Genomic DNA, 17,845 nt, shown 5'->3' with positions numbered 1-17,845 from the left:
ATCACAGGAAGAAAGGAGGGTTATATGTGGTCTCCACAGGACTGTGATATAACTATTCATGGGTCCCAAGCACTTTTGCTTGCATGGGACTCTGTCCACTAAAAAAAGTTAAATTTTTTTTTTTTATACCTTAACTGGCATAAAGAAGAGTATAATGCAGGCTGGATCATACTTCTTTTTCCTCAGTATTTTAAAAGAAACTAAAACATTTTCATGGGTTCTTAGAAGGACCATGGACCCTGGGCACTGTGCCTATTCCATCTAATGGATTCACTGGCTCTGGGCCCATATTATTCACATTGCTTGTCTACATGGTCCAGGTTTCCTAGAGATGAACCCAACTCTCTTCTTGTCTAGAAAGGGAGGAGGGTCCCTATGAGTCTCTCAAAGCCCAGTCCCCCTTTCCCTCTTTCCCACCAGCACTTCACTGAATCCTCACTGCCTGGCTTCATCTTTGGGGCACTCAAGCACAGGGGACACTTTCTGTGCATCATGGAGAGCTGCTCCTAATGTTTCGGGTAACGAGACTGGGAGCTCCTCAATGGCCCATGTGTCTTTCATCAAAGTGCCCCAAGTCTTAGCACAGGCTGGATGCAGAACAGGGGAAGAACAGGGAACAAAGCGTGCTTCCTACTTAGCAAACTCTTGTCACTTAGGATTTGCACTCAGGCCAGGCAGGACATGGAAAGGGAAGAGACAGGTGGGTAGGAGTGTGGTGAATGGCAGCACACAGTCTCCAAGGTCTTTCTGGGCCCTCATCTATTCTGAAGGGCAATGTGCCGACTTGTAAAGCTAGAGGGGGATGGGGGGTTTTGTGGACCAGACCAGAGGTTGTATAGGCATGAGTCAGCGTGAGAGGCCCCAGAACCCCCCTCACTCACCTTCATCACTGGTGTGAGGCTCTGTACCATTGTCGTGGTCAACTTCATCAATAGTCCCTGGCTCACTATGTGGACTGTCACTGCAAGGAAACACGGGAAGGACACTTGTTGGGCTTTGCACCCTCACACTGTCCTCAGCTTCTCTTAAGTGCCAGCCCAGCCCACCTCTGTGCTTGACTCGGGTCAGGCCCAGGCCTGCACTGTCCTACCTTATCCATCTGACCACCCATGGACCCTCCTAATAGAAAACTGCTATCCTGAATAACCTCCCCCAGCTTTCCCCAGCCCTGAAATCCGCTGTGCTGCCAATTCCTACGAGTTCCATAAGACCCAGAGGGCAGTGTAAAATCCTGGCATTTATCCTTAGAAGGACCACAGGCCAAAACAGGAAGGAATTTTGGAAGTACTGTGAGTCATTCGTCTAACCTGGTTCCATGTCTTACACAGGATGTGACACGCCCAGCAAGGTGGGAGTGAAGCTCACAAGGAGCAGGGTTCTCAGGGCTGCCTCATGATGCTGTGTGTAAAGGCCCGGGCCAGTCCAGGTGATACCAGCAGAAGGCATGGAAGGAAGTAGAGTGAATCCAGGCCTGTCAAATTTGTTATTAATACACTGAGATAAGTTCACCAGCCACTAACCTTTCTCTACATTATAAGCTTCTTGAGGCTTCTAGTCAGTTTTCTAACTGAGCCATTGATGGAGTCCTAATATATACCAGGCACTTTGCTAGGTAGGAGGGACGTGCTGATGGGTAAATGGGCACAGACTCTGCCCTCATGGGCCAGGAAATAAAACTGCTGCAAGTTGAAATGTGTTATATAGGAGCAAATGACCAGAGACAAGAACAGCAGAGGGGACCTGCTCAGGGAAGGCTTCTTGGAGGAGGTACTGTTTGCAATGGCATTTGAGAAAATATGAATTTCATTATGAAAAATTTTCCATTGCCTCCTGGATAAGGTCCAGACTCTGTACAATGGCTTAAGACCTTTCATAACATAGCTCCTGCTGGCCTGCGTAGTCTCCTCCCTCACCATTCCCTTGGCGAATGCAACCCTCTAGCCACACAGAACCACTTTCCATTTTACTGGATGTTCCAAGTCCAGAACATTCTTTGCCCACTCCTTTTCTGGCTGACTCCAGTTCATCCTACAGGCCTCAGGTAAGTCATTATTTCCTCCAGGAAGCCCTTTCTGACTTCACTACATTGGCTCAGGGAGCCCCCCTTCTGAAACTGCCTATTCCCTTCTCCAACAGAGCTCCCTGCATCAGAAATTAATCTTGTTTGGGTTACATTCCTGCCCTGCTGCCCAGGGCCTGGCCTAGGACAGACACTCAGCAACCATCTGTCCATTTGTTGAATGAATGAATGTTGTCCACTACGGTAAGACCCTCAGACGAAGCCCCCATTTTGGCTTCGAAAATACCTCCAATGTGATTAATAGCTTTCCTTTCTCATGGGACATAAACGGGCTTAAGAAAAGTGTGTATATTATATATTGTTCTTTGGTAAGTACAACTGCTCTTGAGGACCCTTCCTAGAACACTAATTATATATATTGCAGCCAGGAAAGAGAACTGGTGATGGTTGCAAACGCTGCGTGAAAAGCTTCTCTTTGTCCAGAGAGTATACTTGCTGGCTGCGTAATGTTTCTGTTACAGAACAGGAGCAGACTTGCTCCTGGTGCCACAAACAAGGTTACAGAGCTGTGATGACAAGACAGCAGGGTGTGACATTTCTATGGCGGATGGGGTGGAAAACAGAGGGGATGGAGTGTCTCCCTTCTTTGAAGCGATTCAGGAGTCCAGGAATGCTTTGATAATCAAAAGATGAAATCCCCTATAGGCACCTAGCTGAAAGCAGTATGGGGAATACCTAAACACATGGCCCTGTGTTGTCCTGGATTGGGAATAAAGAATGAACAGGAACTCTTCGGCTGGTCTTTGTCAGTTGCTGTTCTGAATTCACATTTGAAACAATTTCCTATCTTTACTACATTTTAAGGTCTTAGTCTGGGGAAAGCAGGCAGCCCTTAGATTAGGTTCTAAAATTTTTCTTTCAAGACCCCGTATAGCACCAGGTACACAAACGTGCCGAACTACCAATTGCTGACCTGGCGTGAAGCTCTCAAAGAACATGAACTCACTTTGTCAGGCTTGAGGTGGTGATTACTATCCACTCCCCTGCTGCCTGAGATGGGTTTGTGACTCACCTGGCTAATGACAGCTTGACATCTCCTAATCAGTGTGATTTGTTGACCAGACCTGAGCCTCAGCAACGGGATATAATTCTTGGATTTGTGTTGGGACACTTGGGAAGAAGCAGCCCTTTTTCTACTGGGGCTGCTGAGAGAATGTACTCTAAATCTGGAGTTACCAGATGCCTTCCTGAAGCCAGCAAGGGAGAGACTGCTTGAGACTGAAGCCAAAACAGAAGAAAGCAGAGCCAAGGGCTAGGGATTGCAGGACCAAGTCCTGATGATAATATTTGAACTCCTGGATCCAGCTATACCTGAAGCCATGATCCTAGACTTTTGAGTTATGTAAAGTAAAACAACAACTTCCCACTTAGCTCAACCAGTGTGAGTTGTATTTCTGTCCCTTATATACCAAAAGAGAGTCTTGGCTGATGCAACTATCTCTCCTATAAGGCTGTGGCAAAGCTCAAATGAGAAAATGCATATGGGAATACAGACTATAAAGCAGTAAGAAAATCGGAGGGTTTCTTACTGTTCCTGTTCAACAGCAACAACAACAACAACAACAACAGTGATGATGATAATAATAATATTAAGAAGAATGAAATCTTACCAATATTCTTCCCCTCCAGCCATGCATTTTTCATACACAGGTCCCTCTAGCTCCCGGGGGCTAGGGAAGATGGCTTCATGATGGATGATGATGGTTTTGATGACTTCGTTGACGTGTGCCTGGCAGGACACAGGGTCCTGCCCATCAGGGATATGCATGAGGGTGGGCCCGAAGCAGATGGCCAGGTTGTAGGGATCCATCATGTTCTCGTCGCTATACTGCGAGAGGCTACAAGAAAGGAGGTACTCACAAGTCACCTGGAAGAGGTGAATCTTCCCCCCTGTGAGTTCTTTCGTTTGAGGGCTCTACGCAACTCCAGGAGGGCTCCATGTTCTGTTTTAGGAACAGCTGCTTCTGCAAAAGCCTCAGGACACCCCCTCCCAAAGGAGGCCAGCGTTGAGGCAAAGGGGGCCCCCCACCCAGCCAACTTGGCCCAGCAACTCACTGGTTGAGGAAAGCAAAGAGGTATCTCATGACCACGATGACCACCCGGGGAAGGGTGATGAGGATTTGCTGGATCTGGTGTACCCTCTCAGCTGGGTTCTCCAGTTCTGTAATACAAAGGGGCTTCTCAGGGCGTCTTTCATCCTCAGAGAGCCAGGTAGCCAACATCTGCTCCTAGATCAGTCCATATGGTTCAGGGGCAGCCAGTTCTCTCAGTTCTGGGGATTGATCTGTGACCCTGGGCTGGCCACTCAGAGCAAGCATGTGAGTCAACACATTCTCTTTGATGGATGAAGCCAGTATAAGTCGAGTTTCTGTCACCTGAGGCCTATGAGTCCTGATGAATAGAGGCACGGACCATGCTTTGTTAACCTCTTTATGAGCACCAGCTACACCACAGGCACAGCACATAGTAGGTGGGAAACCAGTGTTGAATAAATAACCAACTCTAAGAGCTATATATTGGCCAATGAGCTTGGCATCTTCAGGTCAGTCCTCGACAGAGAGACACTGGTATTTTTGTCAGTCAGGCGAGGGGTGGGAGCAGCAAATGGGCTCGGTGAGGAGAAGCGCTTTGTGGGCTTTGCCTTGTGGGGAGGGAAAGCTGGCGCGAAGGCTCAGCGGCCGGAGTTCTCATGTGTGTCTTCAGGGCTGGTACACACGCCTCTGTCAGTTCCTTTCGCAGAAAACATGTTTTTCTCCCACAGCCCCTCCCTCCAGCCTCCACATCCTTTTTTTTTTTTTTCTAAAGATTTTATTTATTTATGAGAGACCCAGAGAGGGAGAGAGAGGCAGAGACACAGGCAGAGGGAGAAGCAGGCTCCATGCAGGGATCGATCCCGGGATTCCAGGATCACGCCCTTGGCCGAAGGCAGGTGCTAAACCGCTGGGCCACCCGGGCTGCCCCAGCCTCCACATTCTGTCAGCATGTTCCTTCTAAAACACAATTTCTCCTCTGTGTCCCAGGCCTTTCACAGCAGGGCTTCAACCAACCTAGCCTGCCTCACCTCAGCTGCTGCCCCTCACTCCCCAAGTATCTGAAGATGATATAGAGCCATGCTTCTCCAATGGAGTGGTAGTGATCCTCTGGGCATTTACAAAACCACTGGGCACTCTTTGGGGGTTGTCACAGTGACTAGAGGGTACCCTTATCATTTGGGATCCAGGGGTCAAGGTGCCAAGTGTCCTGAATGCATGGGAACCACAATAAGGCTTGCTCTACCCTAAATGCCAATAGCACCCCACCAAGGAACTCTGTGCCAAGCTGCCTTATCCACCATCTCCCTCCCACAGCAGGCCCTCCTGCCCCTGGGCCTTTGCACACACTGGTGATTTCTCTACTCTGCCCAGCACACTCTAGCCTATCTTCAAGTCTGGCACTGAAGCACCTTGCCCAAGCCTCCCCACAGAGCTAAAGGTTTTTAGACCTGTCTTGATTCTGTCACCCTTTCTACAGGCTGCTCCGTGTCCTCAGCTTTAGTCATTAGCACCCTTGCACCACCTCCACTTAAATACATTTTTTCTTAAATATATTTATTCACAAAGGAAGTTTTACCTCACTCCGTAAATGAGAAAGCACGATCACTTACTATAATTAGGAGCTGACATAAAAATAGATATAATGAAAGCAAAACAATGTTACTAAATTATAGGTAGGCGATATTCTGTATAAAAGTTTCTGAGACTGAGACCCCATTTCTCTGTTTAGAAGGGAAACTGACCTCTGAAATTTTCTCCCTCATGTAATCACAGGGTTTGAGAGGGAACTGAGAAGGGATTTATTTTTTTTCCCCAAGTGTGATCCAAGGTATACAATGTTATGAGCTTATACCAGAGGTCAACAATCCAGGTCCACTCAGGGCTCTGCTCAGGAACCAGACTAATGGAGCATCTGGAAACATTGGCTGAGCCTGTGACATGGGCTCAGATAGGGTTGGGCCTTTGTGGCCTGGAATTTCTGGGGGTGCTTTGGAGCTTGAAGTGGATCTGGAGAGATGAGCAGGAAGTAGTGTGGAGGGCAGCAGGGTAGAGAAAGGGTCTGTTATACAAGGCAGGCAAGAGGCTTGAAGCCTCCCACCCACTGGAGCACTTTCCAGGCTGCAAATCCCTCTCAGATCATTGTGAGAAGCATCCCTAGTAATACTGGGTGTGTGGCAATTTTCTGTAAATCAGTTTACTCTAAAATACTAAGATTCTCATATTGTAACATTAAGAGTTTATTTCTAAAAATTTCTCAAATGTTGCCTTGGATTTGGGTTTCTTACAGTCAAGGTGCCTTTACTTCAGCCCCCTACACTGGGCTCCTGCCTTCATCCACAGAAATACCTGTCAAGGAGAACTCCAATGGCTCGTGACATTAGAAGATGCCCACAGTCAACTAATTTTCACCACTTTACTTGTGTATCATGTTGTTGACCTGACTCCCAAACCCTCTATGGCTCCCTATTACCTAAGGAGAAAAGTTCCAAATTCTTGCACTTCTCCCCTCTTGCTCTGTTACCCTTTCAGCCTCTTGCACCATGCACTGTCTGGGACACCCTCCTACTGGTCCCATTAGTCCTCAAATTCTTCCCAGGATGCTCTGTGTCCACTCTTGGAAGGCTCTGCTCATATCACTCTCTCAGCTGCGATCTGCAAAGCCAAGTTTCTGTCTGCCTCTTCTCTTCTGAGCTCATTCCATACCCAGGGCTGTACATGCCATTGTCCAATATAAACCATCTTGTTATCTCTACAACTAGGTTTTAAATTCTATGAGAACAAGGATCATACCGCTTCTTTCATACCATCCCTCCCATGTGCCTAACACAGTGATGAGCCCACAGTACAGCTTCAATAAAGGTGTGTCACACAACTCATCATTCTACCAGTCCACCTAGGGAATACTTACTAATAGTAGATATCAAATCTTGAAACCTTTCCTTAGGAAAGAGTGGGTTTTCCAGTCCTCGGAAATACAGTTTTAAAACACCAGCGACTGAATTGATATCTCGCTCATTTTGATCATCCACAAGAGGGTCTTCGCCTGAGAGGAAACAGGAGATGATATTTCAGCTTGGTAAGGAGGCAGGAAAATGTGCAATTATCAGGAAGGATGGCCTGGTCCAGGCTGAACCAGAGAAGCAGCAGACAGGACAGCCTCCTTTTTTTTTTTTTTTTTTTAAGATTTTATTTATTTATTCATGAGACACACACACACACACACACAGAGAGAGAGAGAGAGAGAGAGAGAGAGAGAGAGAGAGGCAGAGACACAGGCAGAGGGAGAAGCAGGCTCCATGCAGGGAGCCCGATGTGGGACTTGATCCCGGGTCCCCAGGATCATGCCCTAGGCTGAAGGTAGCACCAAACCGCTAAACCACCAGGGCTGCCCCGGGACAGCCTCCTTGATAGAACAAGTTTAGAGTTCTCCCTGTAACTGATTTTAAAAATGTTCAAATCAATGGAAATATTGTGAAAATAAAATACTGAACATCCATCACCCTTCACTCATGCTCATTAACTTACACTCATCTTGCCATATTTGCCTTCTCTCTTTACTCATATTTATTATTGCTCAATGACTTGAGAGTACTTTGTAGACACCACGACATATCACTGCTAAATACTTCGACACATTTCTCGTACGCATATTCTCCTACATAGCTACAGAACATCTTTACACTAAGAAAATTAACAATAGTTCCAAAACACCATCTCATAAACAGCCTACATTCAAACATTCCCAATTGTCCTGTCTTTCAGAGAATTTTTTTAAAGGCTAAGCTCTAGTCAACAGGCACAAAATTCATTTGGTTGTTACGTTTCCTTAGTCTTTTGAGGACCCAACATTTTTTATTGTTAGTTTTTTTTATAATGTCTCTTCTGAGGAGTCTAGGCCAGTTGTCTTATGGGATGCTTCCCACTATGGATTTTTTTGTCTCCTCATGATTAGATTTTTTTTAAAGATTTTATTCATTTATTTGACAGGGAGAGAGCACAAGCAGGGGGAGCAGCAGTCAGAGGGAGAGGGAGAAGCAGGCTCCACGCTGAGCAAGGAGCCCAATGTGACGCTCCATCCCAGGACTCTGGCTAGATCAAGACCTGAGCTGAAGGCAGATGCTTAACTGACTGAGCCACTGAGGCACCCCTCTCATGATTAGATTTAAGTTAAACATTTTTGGCAAGAATAGTACATGGGTGATGTTATGAACACCTTATTGTATCCAAAGACACATAATGTCAGCCTGTCTTGAGACTGGTGATGCTAAGTTTGATCAATGGATTAAGGGGGTGAACTCCAGATCTCTGCATTATAAAGGTTTATTTTCTCCTTTGTAATAATAAGTGTAAAAAATATTTTTGAAAAGAACCAAATGATCTAAGTGCATGCCATCGTACTCAACATGTTTCACCCAATGCTTTCAACATCCAATGACGATCTTAACCTAAATCAATTATTATCCTGGGTTGCAAAATGATATTTTTCTAGCTCTTTCATTCTACATTTATTAGCTGGCATTCTTCCGTAAAGAGGAGGTTTCTGCATGCCCGCTTACTTTTTCTATTATTATCATTGTTGTTGTTATTTAGCATCTTTATGGAATTGCTTTTGTAGTTTTTACTTTAGTGTGTCATAATCCATCACCATCACTATTCTTTGGGATACTCAGATTATCCCTAATTTTTCCAGGGATAAATGTCCTTTATATGTGACTTCCACTGAGCACCTCCTTGCTTTCTGGCACAAAAGATGTTCATGGATCACCTTGTACTTTCCTTGACCCAGATCTGAAATCAAACATTTCTCCAAGAAGCTCTGTTTGCTTTTCATAGACAATGGTATTTAGAAAGCGAGATCTAAGTTCTAGATGTGCTCAGTGGTATAAAAATGCTATGAAGAGTTTGTTGGAACACCTGGGTGGCTCAGTGGTTGAGCGTCTGTCTTTGGCTCAGGGCGTGATCCCGGGGTCCTGGGATAGAGTCCTGCATTGGGCTCCCTGCGGGGAGCCTGCATCTCCCTCTGCCTGTGTCTCTGCCTCTGTCTCTCTTATCAATATATAAATAAAATCTTTTTTAAAAAAACTTCTAAGACTTTAGTGGATAGGAGAATACATATTTTTTTTTTCATGAGTTCACAGTTATTTCCAATTCATATTTAAGATTCAAGATTTTCTTTACCTTCATTTATTTTATATTGGTATTTCACTTTTATTAGTGAAAATCTTGGTTCTGAATTCCATTAATAATGTATTTCTGTATCTGCCTTATCCTATAATATATATAAACATAGTTTTAAAATTTTAATAATAATATCACCACTAACAATAAACCTAATACATAAAATTTAAGGTTTCTTTGCAGGGCTTTTGTTTTTGTTTTGTGGGGATAAGGGTTAGTCCTCAGAATGTATCCCACTAAAGATGTATGGTCAAAAGATAGAAAGTACATTAGTGGTTGCCTAAGGTGGGGGCTTCGGGTATAGGGAGTAACTACAAATGGATACAAGGTTTATTTTGGGGGATGATGAAAAATTTCTGAAATTGGATTATGGTGATGATTGGACAATTCTGTAAATATACTATAAACGGCTGAATTGTACACTTTAAAAATGGGTGAGCTTTATGGTATCTACCTCAATAAAGCTGTTAAAATGTATGACCAGAGACCTGGGTGGCTCAGTAGATTAAGCGTCTGCCTTCAGCTCAGGTCATGATCCCACATTGGGCTCCCTGCTCTGCGGGGAGTCTGCTCCTTCTCTGCCCCCTGTTCATGCTCTCTTCTGCTATTTTTCTCTCTCTCAAATAAATAAAGTCTTTAAAAAAGTATGACCAGAGCACATGTTCAAAAGTTACTCTCTGTGTGATGATCAATTTGATACATATCTTGTTTCTAATTATATTCAATTTTAGGGATTGATTTTTTCCTAGAAATTCTTTTTTTAAAAAATTGTAGTTTTCAAAATACAAAGCATTTACATTGTCCAAAAGTGAAAACCAGATAAAAAGTTACATGCAGCCAAGCCCTACTCTTATCCTTCTCTCCTCCATGCCTTACATGTAACCCTTTTCACCAGTTTCTGGTTTGCCCTGGTTTTTTTTTTTCCATCAAAATAAGCAAATACATGTATGAGAATTTTTCATCCCCCTTCATGTTTAACACAAAATATAAGTAGTATACGATACTGCTACATACACTGGTTTCTTTGCTTCATAATAAATACAAGAAATCCCTCCATATCATAGAGATCTTCCTTGTTCTTCCTTTAAAAAAAAAATGGCTGCGAAGTACTTTATTTCATGATTGATCACAATTTAGTCAACCAATCTCCTATAGACATTTGACTTCTTTCCAATCTTTTGCTATTATAAACTTTGCCACAACAAATAACCTTGGGCATGTTTTTTTGTTTGTTTGTTTGTTTTTTTTGTGGAGGTGCTTTTCTGGTCAGGTCCTAGAAGTGGGATTGTGCGTCAAAGGGTATAGACATATGTAGTTTCACCAGACAGAGCCAAGTTCTCCCCCACTGGGTCTGTACCATTCTATATTCCTACTGGCAACAGAGGCTTCTTTTCCACAGCCCTGCCCATGGAATGCTGTCAATCTTTCTTTCTTTTTTTTTTTTTCCAATTGGCCAGGGGAAAATGATATTTCAGGAGAGCATCACTTTTCAATTTCATCATGAGTTGCTCAGCGAGATCACCCCCAGCTTCCACTGGAGGAGGTGAAAGGAAGCACAGAACAATCCAGCCCCTCCCTGGAGGTGCTGACAGATGTCTGCACCATGGGCTTTCCCTCCTTCTCCCAGAACAGCCCACAGACTGTTCTAAGACTGGCAAGCAGTGAAGAGCAGAGCTAGAAATCCATACTTGGATCTCTTTACTCCACCTCCGTAGGAAAAGAATGCATGTCACTGCCAGGGCCTCTGCCAGCCCCAACATACTTTAACATTAATTAGGGAGCCCCTCCTTTCCTGAGCCAGGTCTTATGGCTTCAGAGCATGAACTGGAGTTCAGTTCCCACCTGCCCTCTTCGGCTGAGCCCCCCTGTGTTGTGCTCAGCCTGAATGACTACGTGGCGGCCTGACCCTGATGTTCCATAGGTCCACCTCTCAGATATCCCCACAGGAGAACAGGAGAATTCCTTGTGGGGAAGGAGGGGAAAAAAACATAAAAAATCATTGCCTATACTGATATAGCACTTCTCAAGTGAGAAGCACATTCGCACACACAATCTCTCTTAATCCTCACAAGAGCCCTGCATGGCGCCCAGGAAGGCATGGTTCCAACGCCACCATTCTCTCTCGCAAGAAAGCTGAGGCCCAACAAGCAAAACAACTTGCCCACATTCACATAGTCAAAACAGACACCAACAGCTCCCAGGTCTTATAATGCCAGGGAGACGTTTTTCCTTTTACCAATGTCTGTCTGTCTGCTTACATGCCTACCTCCCTCTCTCCCTCCCTCCTTACCTCCTTCTACCTTCAGAGTAGAATCCCAATCTTTCCCTTGTCTTTTTCAAGAAAAATGTTTCTCTGAATGCTCAACACATAAAAAGCTGTCTTAGTTGAATTGGGAGGAGAGGTCCACATCTCTGTGCTAAGGCCCCTCTCTGTTCCTGTAGCAGCCCTTGCGTCCTCTCCGAAGGACCAGAGAAGCTCAAAAACTCTAGACTAGAATTAGCTATTTCCCTATTATTACCATATATTACCTGTGGGGTCTCATGATTCAAAAGCACATAGATTTTTTTTTCCTCCATAGTGCATATTAGCTCCCCTCACCAAGCATGACCAACATATGGACTTTACATACACACCCATATACTACATATGTGCACACCACACACACACACACACACACACACACACACAAACACACACACACAGATTTGCTCTTGCTTTTCCTCCCAGAAAGCACTCGTTCCATAAAAGGAACCACCCAAATATTCCAAATATTCTCTCTTCCTAGCCTAGGCCTTTGGCTCTCTGCAAGGCAAGTCCATTTTGGCTCCAGGAATAATTGGAATTCCAGAGCTCAGGAGGAGCAAGATAGTTTATAGGAATGATGTCTTCCTCCAGGAAGAGAATTGCAGCTAAAATTCTAGGCAAGTCTGAGAGAATGCTGTGTTCATACTTGGCTAGCTAATGTCCTGGGGAGGAGTGGGGAGGATTGTTACCCAATAGCCCTGTCTACAGTGCACTCTTGGCCAGGTCACCAGGGCACTGCCGAGGACTCTATGGCAGGGCTGCATCCAGGGCAGAGAGTGTGAACACAGTGAGTGCTGTGTGCTTTGAGGCTCTAAGGAAACCTGGTGCCAGACTGGGTGGATGGCAGGAAGCTTGCAGGTGGTCTCTCACACGAGGACTATTCTCTGTGAACACTGGTCCTCCCAAGCCATTCTAAGACTCCTCAAGATGACAACCCCCAGCTCTAGAATGTGTCAAACCCTATATGCCATGACTTCAGCCTCAAATCCAAACCCTATCCTGACCTGCACAGGGTAAAAGGGCCATTGACTCTCCTTCCAGCCTCCCCTCCACATAAGGGGAGACCCCTGGCAGCTCTCTCATTGTTACCTACAAAGGGGACAGTGGGGAAAAACAGTTTTCCCAGGAAAACTGGCCTAAGGGACAACAGCAAAGCATGGCTCTATTTCTGCCTTTTTGTGATATTTCGCCTTCATTTTTCCAGAAATGTCTCAAAACTTGCATGATGAGTTTAAGGCTTATTGACAGCAAAAAATCGTATCATTATCATTACCATCTCAGCTAAAACCCTGGTTGACTTGTGTCAGAAGTAAAAGAAAGTGGGTTTAGGAATAAGCCGAGAATGAATTCCTACATGTTGCAATTTTTCAGAACCTTAAAGAAAACAGATCTATGTTCCTTTCAACAGCCTTATACAAGGAATGTACGCAAGAACTTCACTCAAGAGAGAAAGAAGGGGGCCAAAGAAGAAAAAGACCAAAATCTCTTTGAACAAATGGCAAAGGACAGGCACCCTGCAGGGGTTGAGGGATTTACTTTTTTTTTTTCTCTAAGATTTTATTTATTGATTCCTGAAAGACACAAAGAGAGAGGCAGAGACATAGGCAGAAGGAGAAGCAGGCTCCCTGCAGAGAGCCCGATGCAGGGCTTGATCCCAAAACCCCAGGATCATGGCCTGAGCTGAAGGCAGACGCTCAACCACTGAGCCACCCAGGTGCCCCAAGGGACTTACATTTTAACAGATAAAGGGAAGAAAGGAAAAATGCACGATGTGCTGGTTTAGAGAGAAAATTCAGTCCCAAGTTAGAGCGTGTAGGGGAGAAGAATGGGCTAGAAGAGAAATGCTGAGCTTCCCCAGGCTTGGTCACCTGGTTGGCGGGGATGCAGAGAAATGCAGCAGGAAAGGGGGTGCACGGGAAGCAGGAAGCTACCAGTTGCAGGAGAGGTGGGAGGTGACCCTGAGCGTCAGCTGAGTAAGGAGCCAAACCTAGAGCAGTTGGTTGGTGAACATCAAGAAGCAGAAAAGAGTACATGGGAAATCCTGGCACAAGCTAGGAATGGATTTTTCTAAAAGAGACATACCAGGAACAATTTTTTTTTTTTTTTTTTTTTTAAAGAATAAGCCATAGTTCACCATAGGCTCGGGTGGAGTAGAAACAAGCCTGCCTCAAGAATGAGATTCATTCTGGAATGATGGAGAGAGAGAGAGGAGCCAATGGCATACTTGGGGCAAAGAAAAAGCAGAAAACATTTTTGCAGCTGAGATTTGGGTCAGGTGATCCCTGCTGCACAGGGCTCTGCCTGAGGGGACCTGAGGCCTGTTGGGAACAGGTACCCAAGCAAGTGGCAGAGGTGTTGACCTTACAAAGCACGATCAAGAAGGAAAGAAAGCAGTGCTCTTGGGGCGGAGATAGGGCTGGACTGCCTGGTACAAGAAAGTTACTTACAATACAGTGAAATGGAAATTTGAGGTGGGGGCAGCCGCCAGGCTGGAGGCACTATGCAGTGAGCTTACCCAAGAGATTTAAGGAATTCTGTATAAGGAGATGAGCCCAAGAGGATAGAACCAGCAAAGATTTCAGACCATGGTTCTGTTCATTTACAATGAACACAGGGCAGCAGGTGTGCTAAGGAGTTGGGGGAAATGAACAAAACTTTGGGTTGGGCTGTGCAGGGTTGTCAAGAGAAGCTCAGGGAATGATGTATGACACTTGCATCAGGGAGGTTGATAGAAGATACCTCATGCTTTCTGGCCTCCTGCATGTGCTGTTTCCTTAGTCTGGAATGACCTTTCCCTAGTTTTTCTGGCTCATACTTTTTAAGCCTCAGCTTGGGCATTTCCTTCTCCAGGAAGACTTCTCTGGCTTTACTACTCCTCCCTACCCCATCCAAGCGGGCCAGAGGTTCCCACACCACCCAGTACTTACTCTGTTTTTGTTTCTTTGGTTTTTAAAAGATTTTATTTATTTATTCATGAGAGACACACACAGAGAGAGGCAGAGACAGAGGCAGAGGGAGAAGCAGGCTCCACGCAGGGAGTCCGATGTGGGATGGGACTCAATTCCACGACCGCGGGTTCACGACCCAAGCCAAAGACAGACGCTCAACCACTGAGCCAGCCAGATGTCCACCCCCCCCCCCCCCAGTACTTACTCTGTTGTCTGCTAAACTGGCTCCCTACTAGTCATGGCTGTCTTCTATTCCCCTTGTATTTCTAGGCCCTAGTCCATTACCCAGCACAGTGTAGGGCTCAGTGAAGCCTGCTCATTGTGAGGACAAGAAATGCACAAGTAAGAGTTTGGAACAGGGAAGTTCTGGGGCTCTCTGGTTCTAAGTGCCCAAAATCCTAGAGCAAACTCCAAAACAGAAGCTCCGCAGGACATTAGGAGGCCACCGGGCACCACAACCAGCCAAATCCTGCTCTTTAAACCCGGTTCAAAGCCAGAGTGCCAAGGGCTATGGGGGTCTGTGGCATTGACTGCTTGGGGCTGACAGAGTTGGTTCTTCCACTCTAGAGCTAGACCTTGGATGGAATCAAGGAAAATAGTGAAGGGGTGAGTTTCCTCAGGAGACTGCCACTCCAGAGGAAGCCGGGTAATAGGGAGGGAGAATTTCAGGGCTGGAACAGGGGGAGAGACCTGCTCAGAGCACAGGAAGCAGGGACAAACCAAATACCTTCCAAGACTGTTAGGAAGGTCACGTAGAAGGAGGGGTAAGAATGTGCTTTGTAAATTGGGATATTATATACTACAGGGAAATGGGTTTAGATTGGAGTCCTCAGACTATTTTTCTTTTTCTTTTCCTTTTTTTTTTTTTTTTGCCAAAATACTGCATTAAAAAAACAATAAGAATTAGGATATTCTAAAAGCCGCCCAGTGTGATCTGTATTCTTCCAACTTTTCTAAAACACAGCAGCATTTATAGACTCACATTGTAATTTCAAGTGCTTTACTCAGCCCTCTTTCCCAGAAACTACTATACGTCGCTAGAGAGAGTTGCCCATGTGTGCTAGTAAATGCTTAATAGCTAACTCTTTAGATGGAAAAAGGCAAAGAAAAGATGTTGGCATTTGCCAATTTCTGTGGTGTAAATACTCCTGCCTTGGCTGATTTCAAGCTATCAAGGGGCAGGCACTGAATCCAGTTGGAAAAAGATGTGGATACAAGCCAGCTCCATCACGCTGCTGGCTCTAAGACACACATCAACATCCATCCTGGCTTCCTATGGACACAAGCTGGAGATGGTGACTCTGCACCTACCTCTCTCAAAGGAATTTTTTATGTCATTGACTTCGACCTGAGATCCTGGCACTCGGAAGATCCCTTGCTGTTGGAGTCCTAAAAGAAACAAACAAAGAGAAAATGCCATAATGCCTGGAGCTCATCTGACCACTGGGCACATCGATGACCCTCCCCACTGCCTGTCTCTTTCTCCCACCACTCTTTACAGGAGTCATTCCCAATAAAGATCTCCTGGCAGAAGCCCAAAAGTAGTCTTTGCAATGAATTTCAGCTGGCCCCAATACTCTGAGACATCCTGCTTTATGTGTCTGTGACTTCTTGTTGGGGTTTGAAGGAAAAGGCCACGAGAGGTTTATATCAACATGGAACCAGTGAATAACTTCCAATTTGGCCAAGATGTACTTTGCCTACCAAGTTCACCAGGTACACTGGCACCAAGTAGCTTGGCCTGAGTTTACAAATGCCATTTCAGTCTAACAGCCATAGAGTTTTTGAGCAAGAATGATCAATACCATACACTCAACCATTCCTACCCCCTACCTATACAGATATTTTCTTCCTTTCATGAAAGCTTGAGTCTAGAGCTTGTGGGTCAAGGGGCTTGGGGACATTAAATTATTAAGGAAAAGAAATCTTTGTGTGTCTGTGTGTGTGTGCTTCTACAAAGCCATAATAAGGAGGAGACCCTGATACCTGACATAACAGTAACAACACAGGATTGGAACCTACAGGACTGAACAGTCACCTATAGAATTAAAGGAATTAAAGGGGCTATCCCATCTTGAATGGGAATTCATGGGCATGGGGTGACTGTGATCTTTTCCCTCGCATTCAGTTTTTCTATATAAAACAACTCTCCAAAAATAGAAAATAAAAATAAAATAACTCTCACATTATAATTTAGAAAAGTGTTTACTTCTAAACGGCTTTATTCCTAGTTTGGTTTGTACATAGTATGTGCTTTAAAAAAGCTTTTTTATGTCTTTCCCTAAGCAATATTGAATCTCTACCACCTGTGTCTTTTATCCCATCCTCCTAGCTCATTCCCATCAAGTCATACTTCCCTTCCTTCCCATATTAGACCTTTACACTTGCCGTGTAACGGTTGGCTTCTTCTACTCAAATGTCACCCCCACAGAGCTGTCTTTCCTTACCACCTTAGCCAAAACAGCCCTACTACCCTCCAGCCATTCTCTATCCCCTTTTCATTCAGTTTCTTGGCATTATCACTACCTGAATTTTTATTATTTCTCTGTTTAATTTCCTTGCTTTTCTAATTGGTAACGTAAGCTGCCTAGGGCCCGTACCTTACCTGTCTTATTCATGCTTATACTCCCATTGTCAGAACAGTGCCTGCTATGCACTCTGAAAATACATTTTTGGAGGAGTGAATGAATGAATAGATGGAAGCACAAAGGAAGTTCTGGGATACCAAGGCTAGCAAACCCCAGACACTCTTATTTCCTTAATGGAACTTAGTAGAGTCAGTGAACTGACTGACTGCCCAGCTACATTCAGTATGCAAAACACAGACCTCTAAGGTCAGCTGGGAGACACGAAGGAACTGAAATGGTTCTCCTATCCAGGCCCTCCCTGATCCTTGTTTTTTTTCAGTTTCTGGGTCTTCTCACCACCACCTTCATCCCCAGACATACAAGGCTCAAAAGAGCACTCAGCATAGCAGCTGTGCCAAGAAGTGTTTTCTCTCTAGGAAGCAGGGGAGTAACAGGAAATCTTCCAAGATGAATTAAAATCTCATTTCCTATGAGAACAGCCCAGCACCTGTTCTGGAGAAAGCTGAAAACACTGCCCCAAGATTGAGCTTACCATATAAATTGATGTACCGGATGCAGCTCTCGACTACAAGCGGTATAGCTTGTCCTGAATCCTTAAGGAAAAAAAAAAAAATTGTGAGTTGTACTGGGCTTGGCAACCAACACAGGAAAAAAGACATTGCAAACACAGATAATAAACTCAAGCCAGAATATTAGTACCATCAGATTAGTAG

General features: G+C 44.9%; 1 protein-coding gene across 8 annotated transcripts in view; it reads right to left on the bottom strand.

Moving 5' to 3' along the window:
- Positions 1–17,845, bottom strand: part of SRGAP3 (SLIT-ROBO Rho GTPase activating protein 3) — a 316,267-nt gene that overhangs the window by 23,511 nt on the left and 274,911 nt on the right. For all 8 annotated transcript variants that reach the window (XR_011994562.1, XM_072722250.1, XM_072722251.1 and 5 more), the window contains 6 exons: positions 17,665–17,725; positions 15,856–15,933; positions 7,022–7,156; positions 4,136–4,241; positions 3,691–3,918; positions 882–961 (listed from right to left, as the gene is read on the bottom strand). Coding sequence is in view for 7 of the 8 variants with exons in the window: in XM_072722250.1 (XP_072578351.1) it covers positions 882–961; positions 3,691–3,918; positions 4,136–4,241; positions 7,022–7,156; positions 15,856–15,933; positions 17,665–17,725 (688 nt within the window). In the remaining variant the exon portion in view is untranslated. The remainder of the gene's footprint in view (positions 1–881; positions 962–3,690; positions 3,919–4,135; positions 4,242–7,021; positions 7,157–15,855; positions 15,934–17,664; positions 17,726–17,845) is intronic.

This window comes from Vulpes vulpes, chromosome 9, assembly GCF_048418805.1.
Source record: "Vulpes vulpes isolate BD-2025 chromosome 9, VulVul3, whole genome shotgun sequence".
NCBI lineage: Eukaryota > Metazoa > Chordata > Mammalia > Carnivora > Canidae > Vulpes > Vulpes vulpes.
Note: the sequence above shows the minus strand (reverse complement) of the source record. Positions and strands in the feature narration are given on the sequence as shown.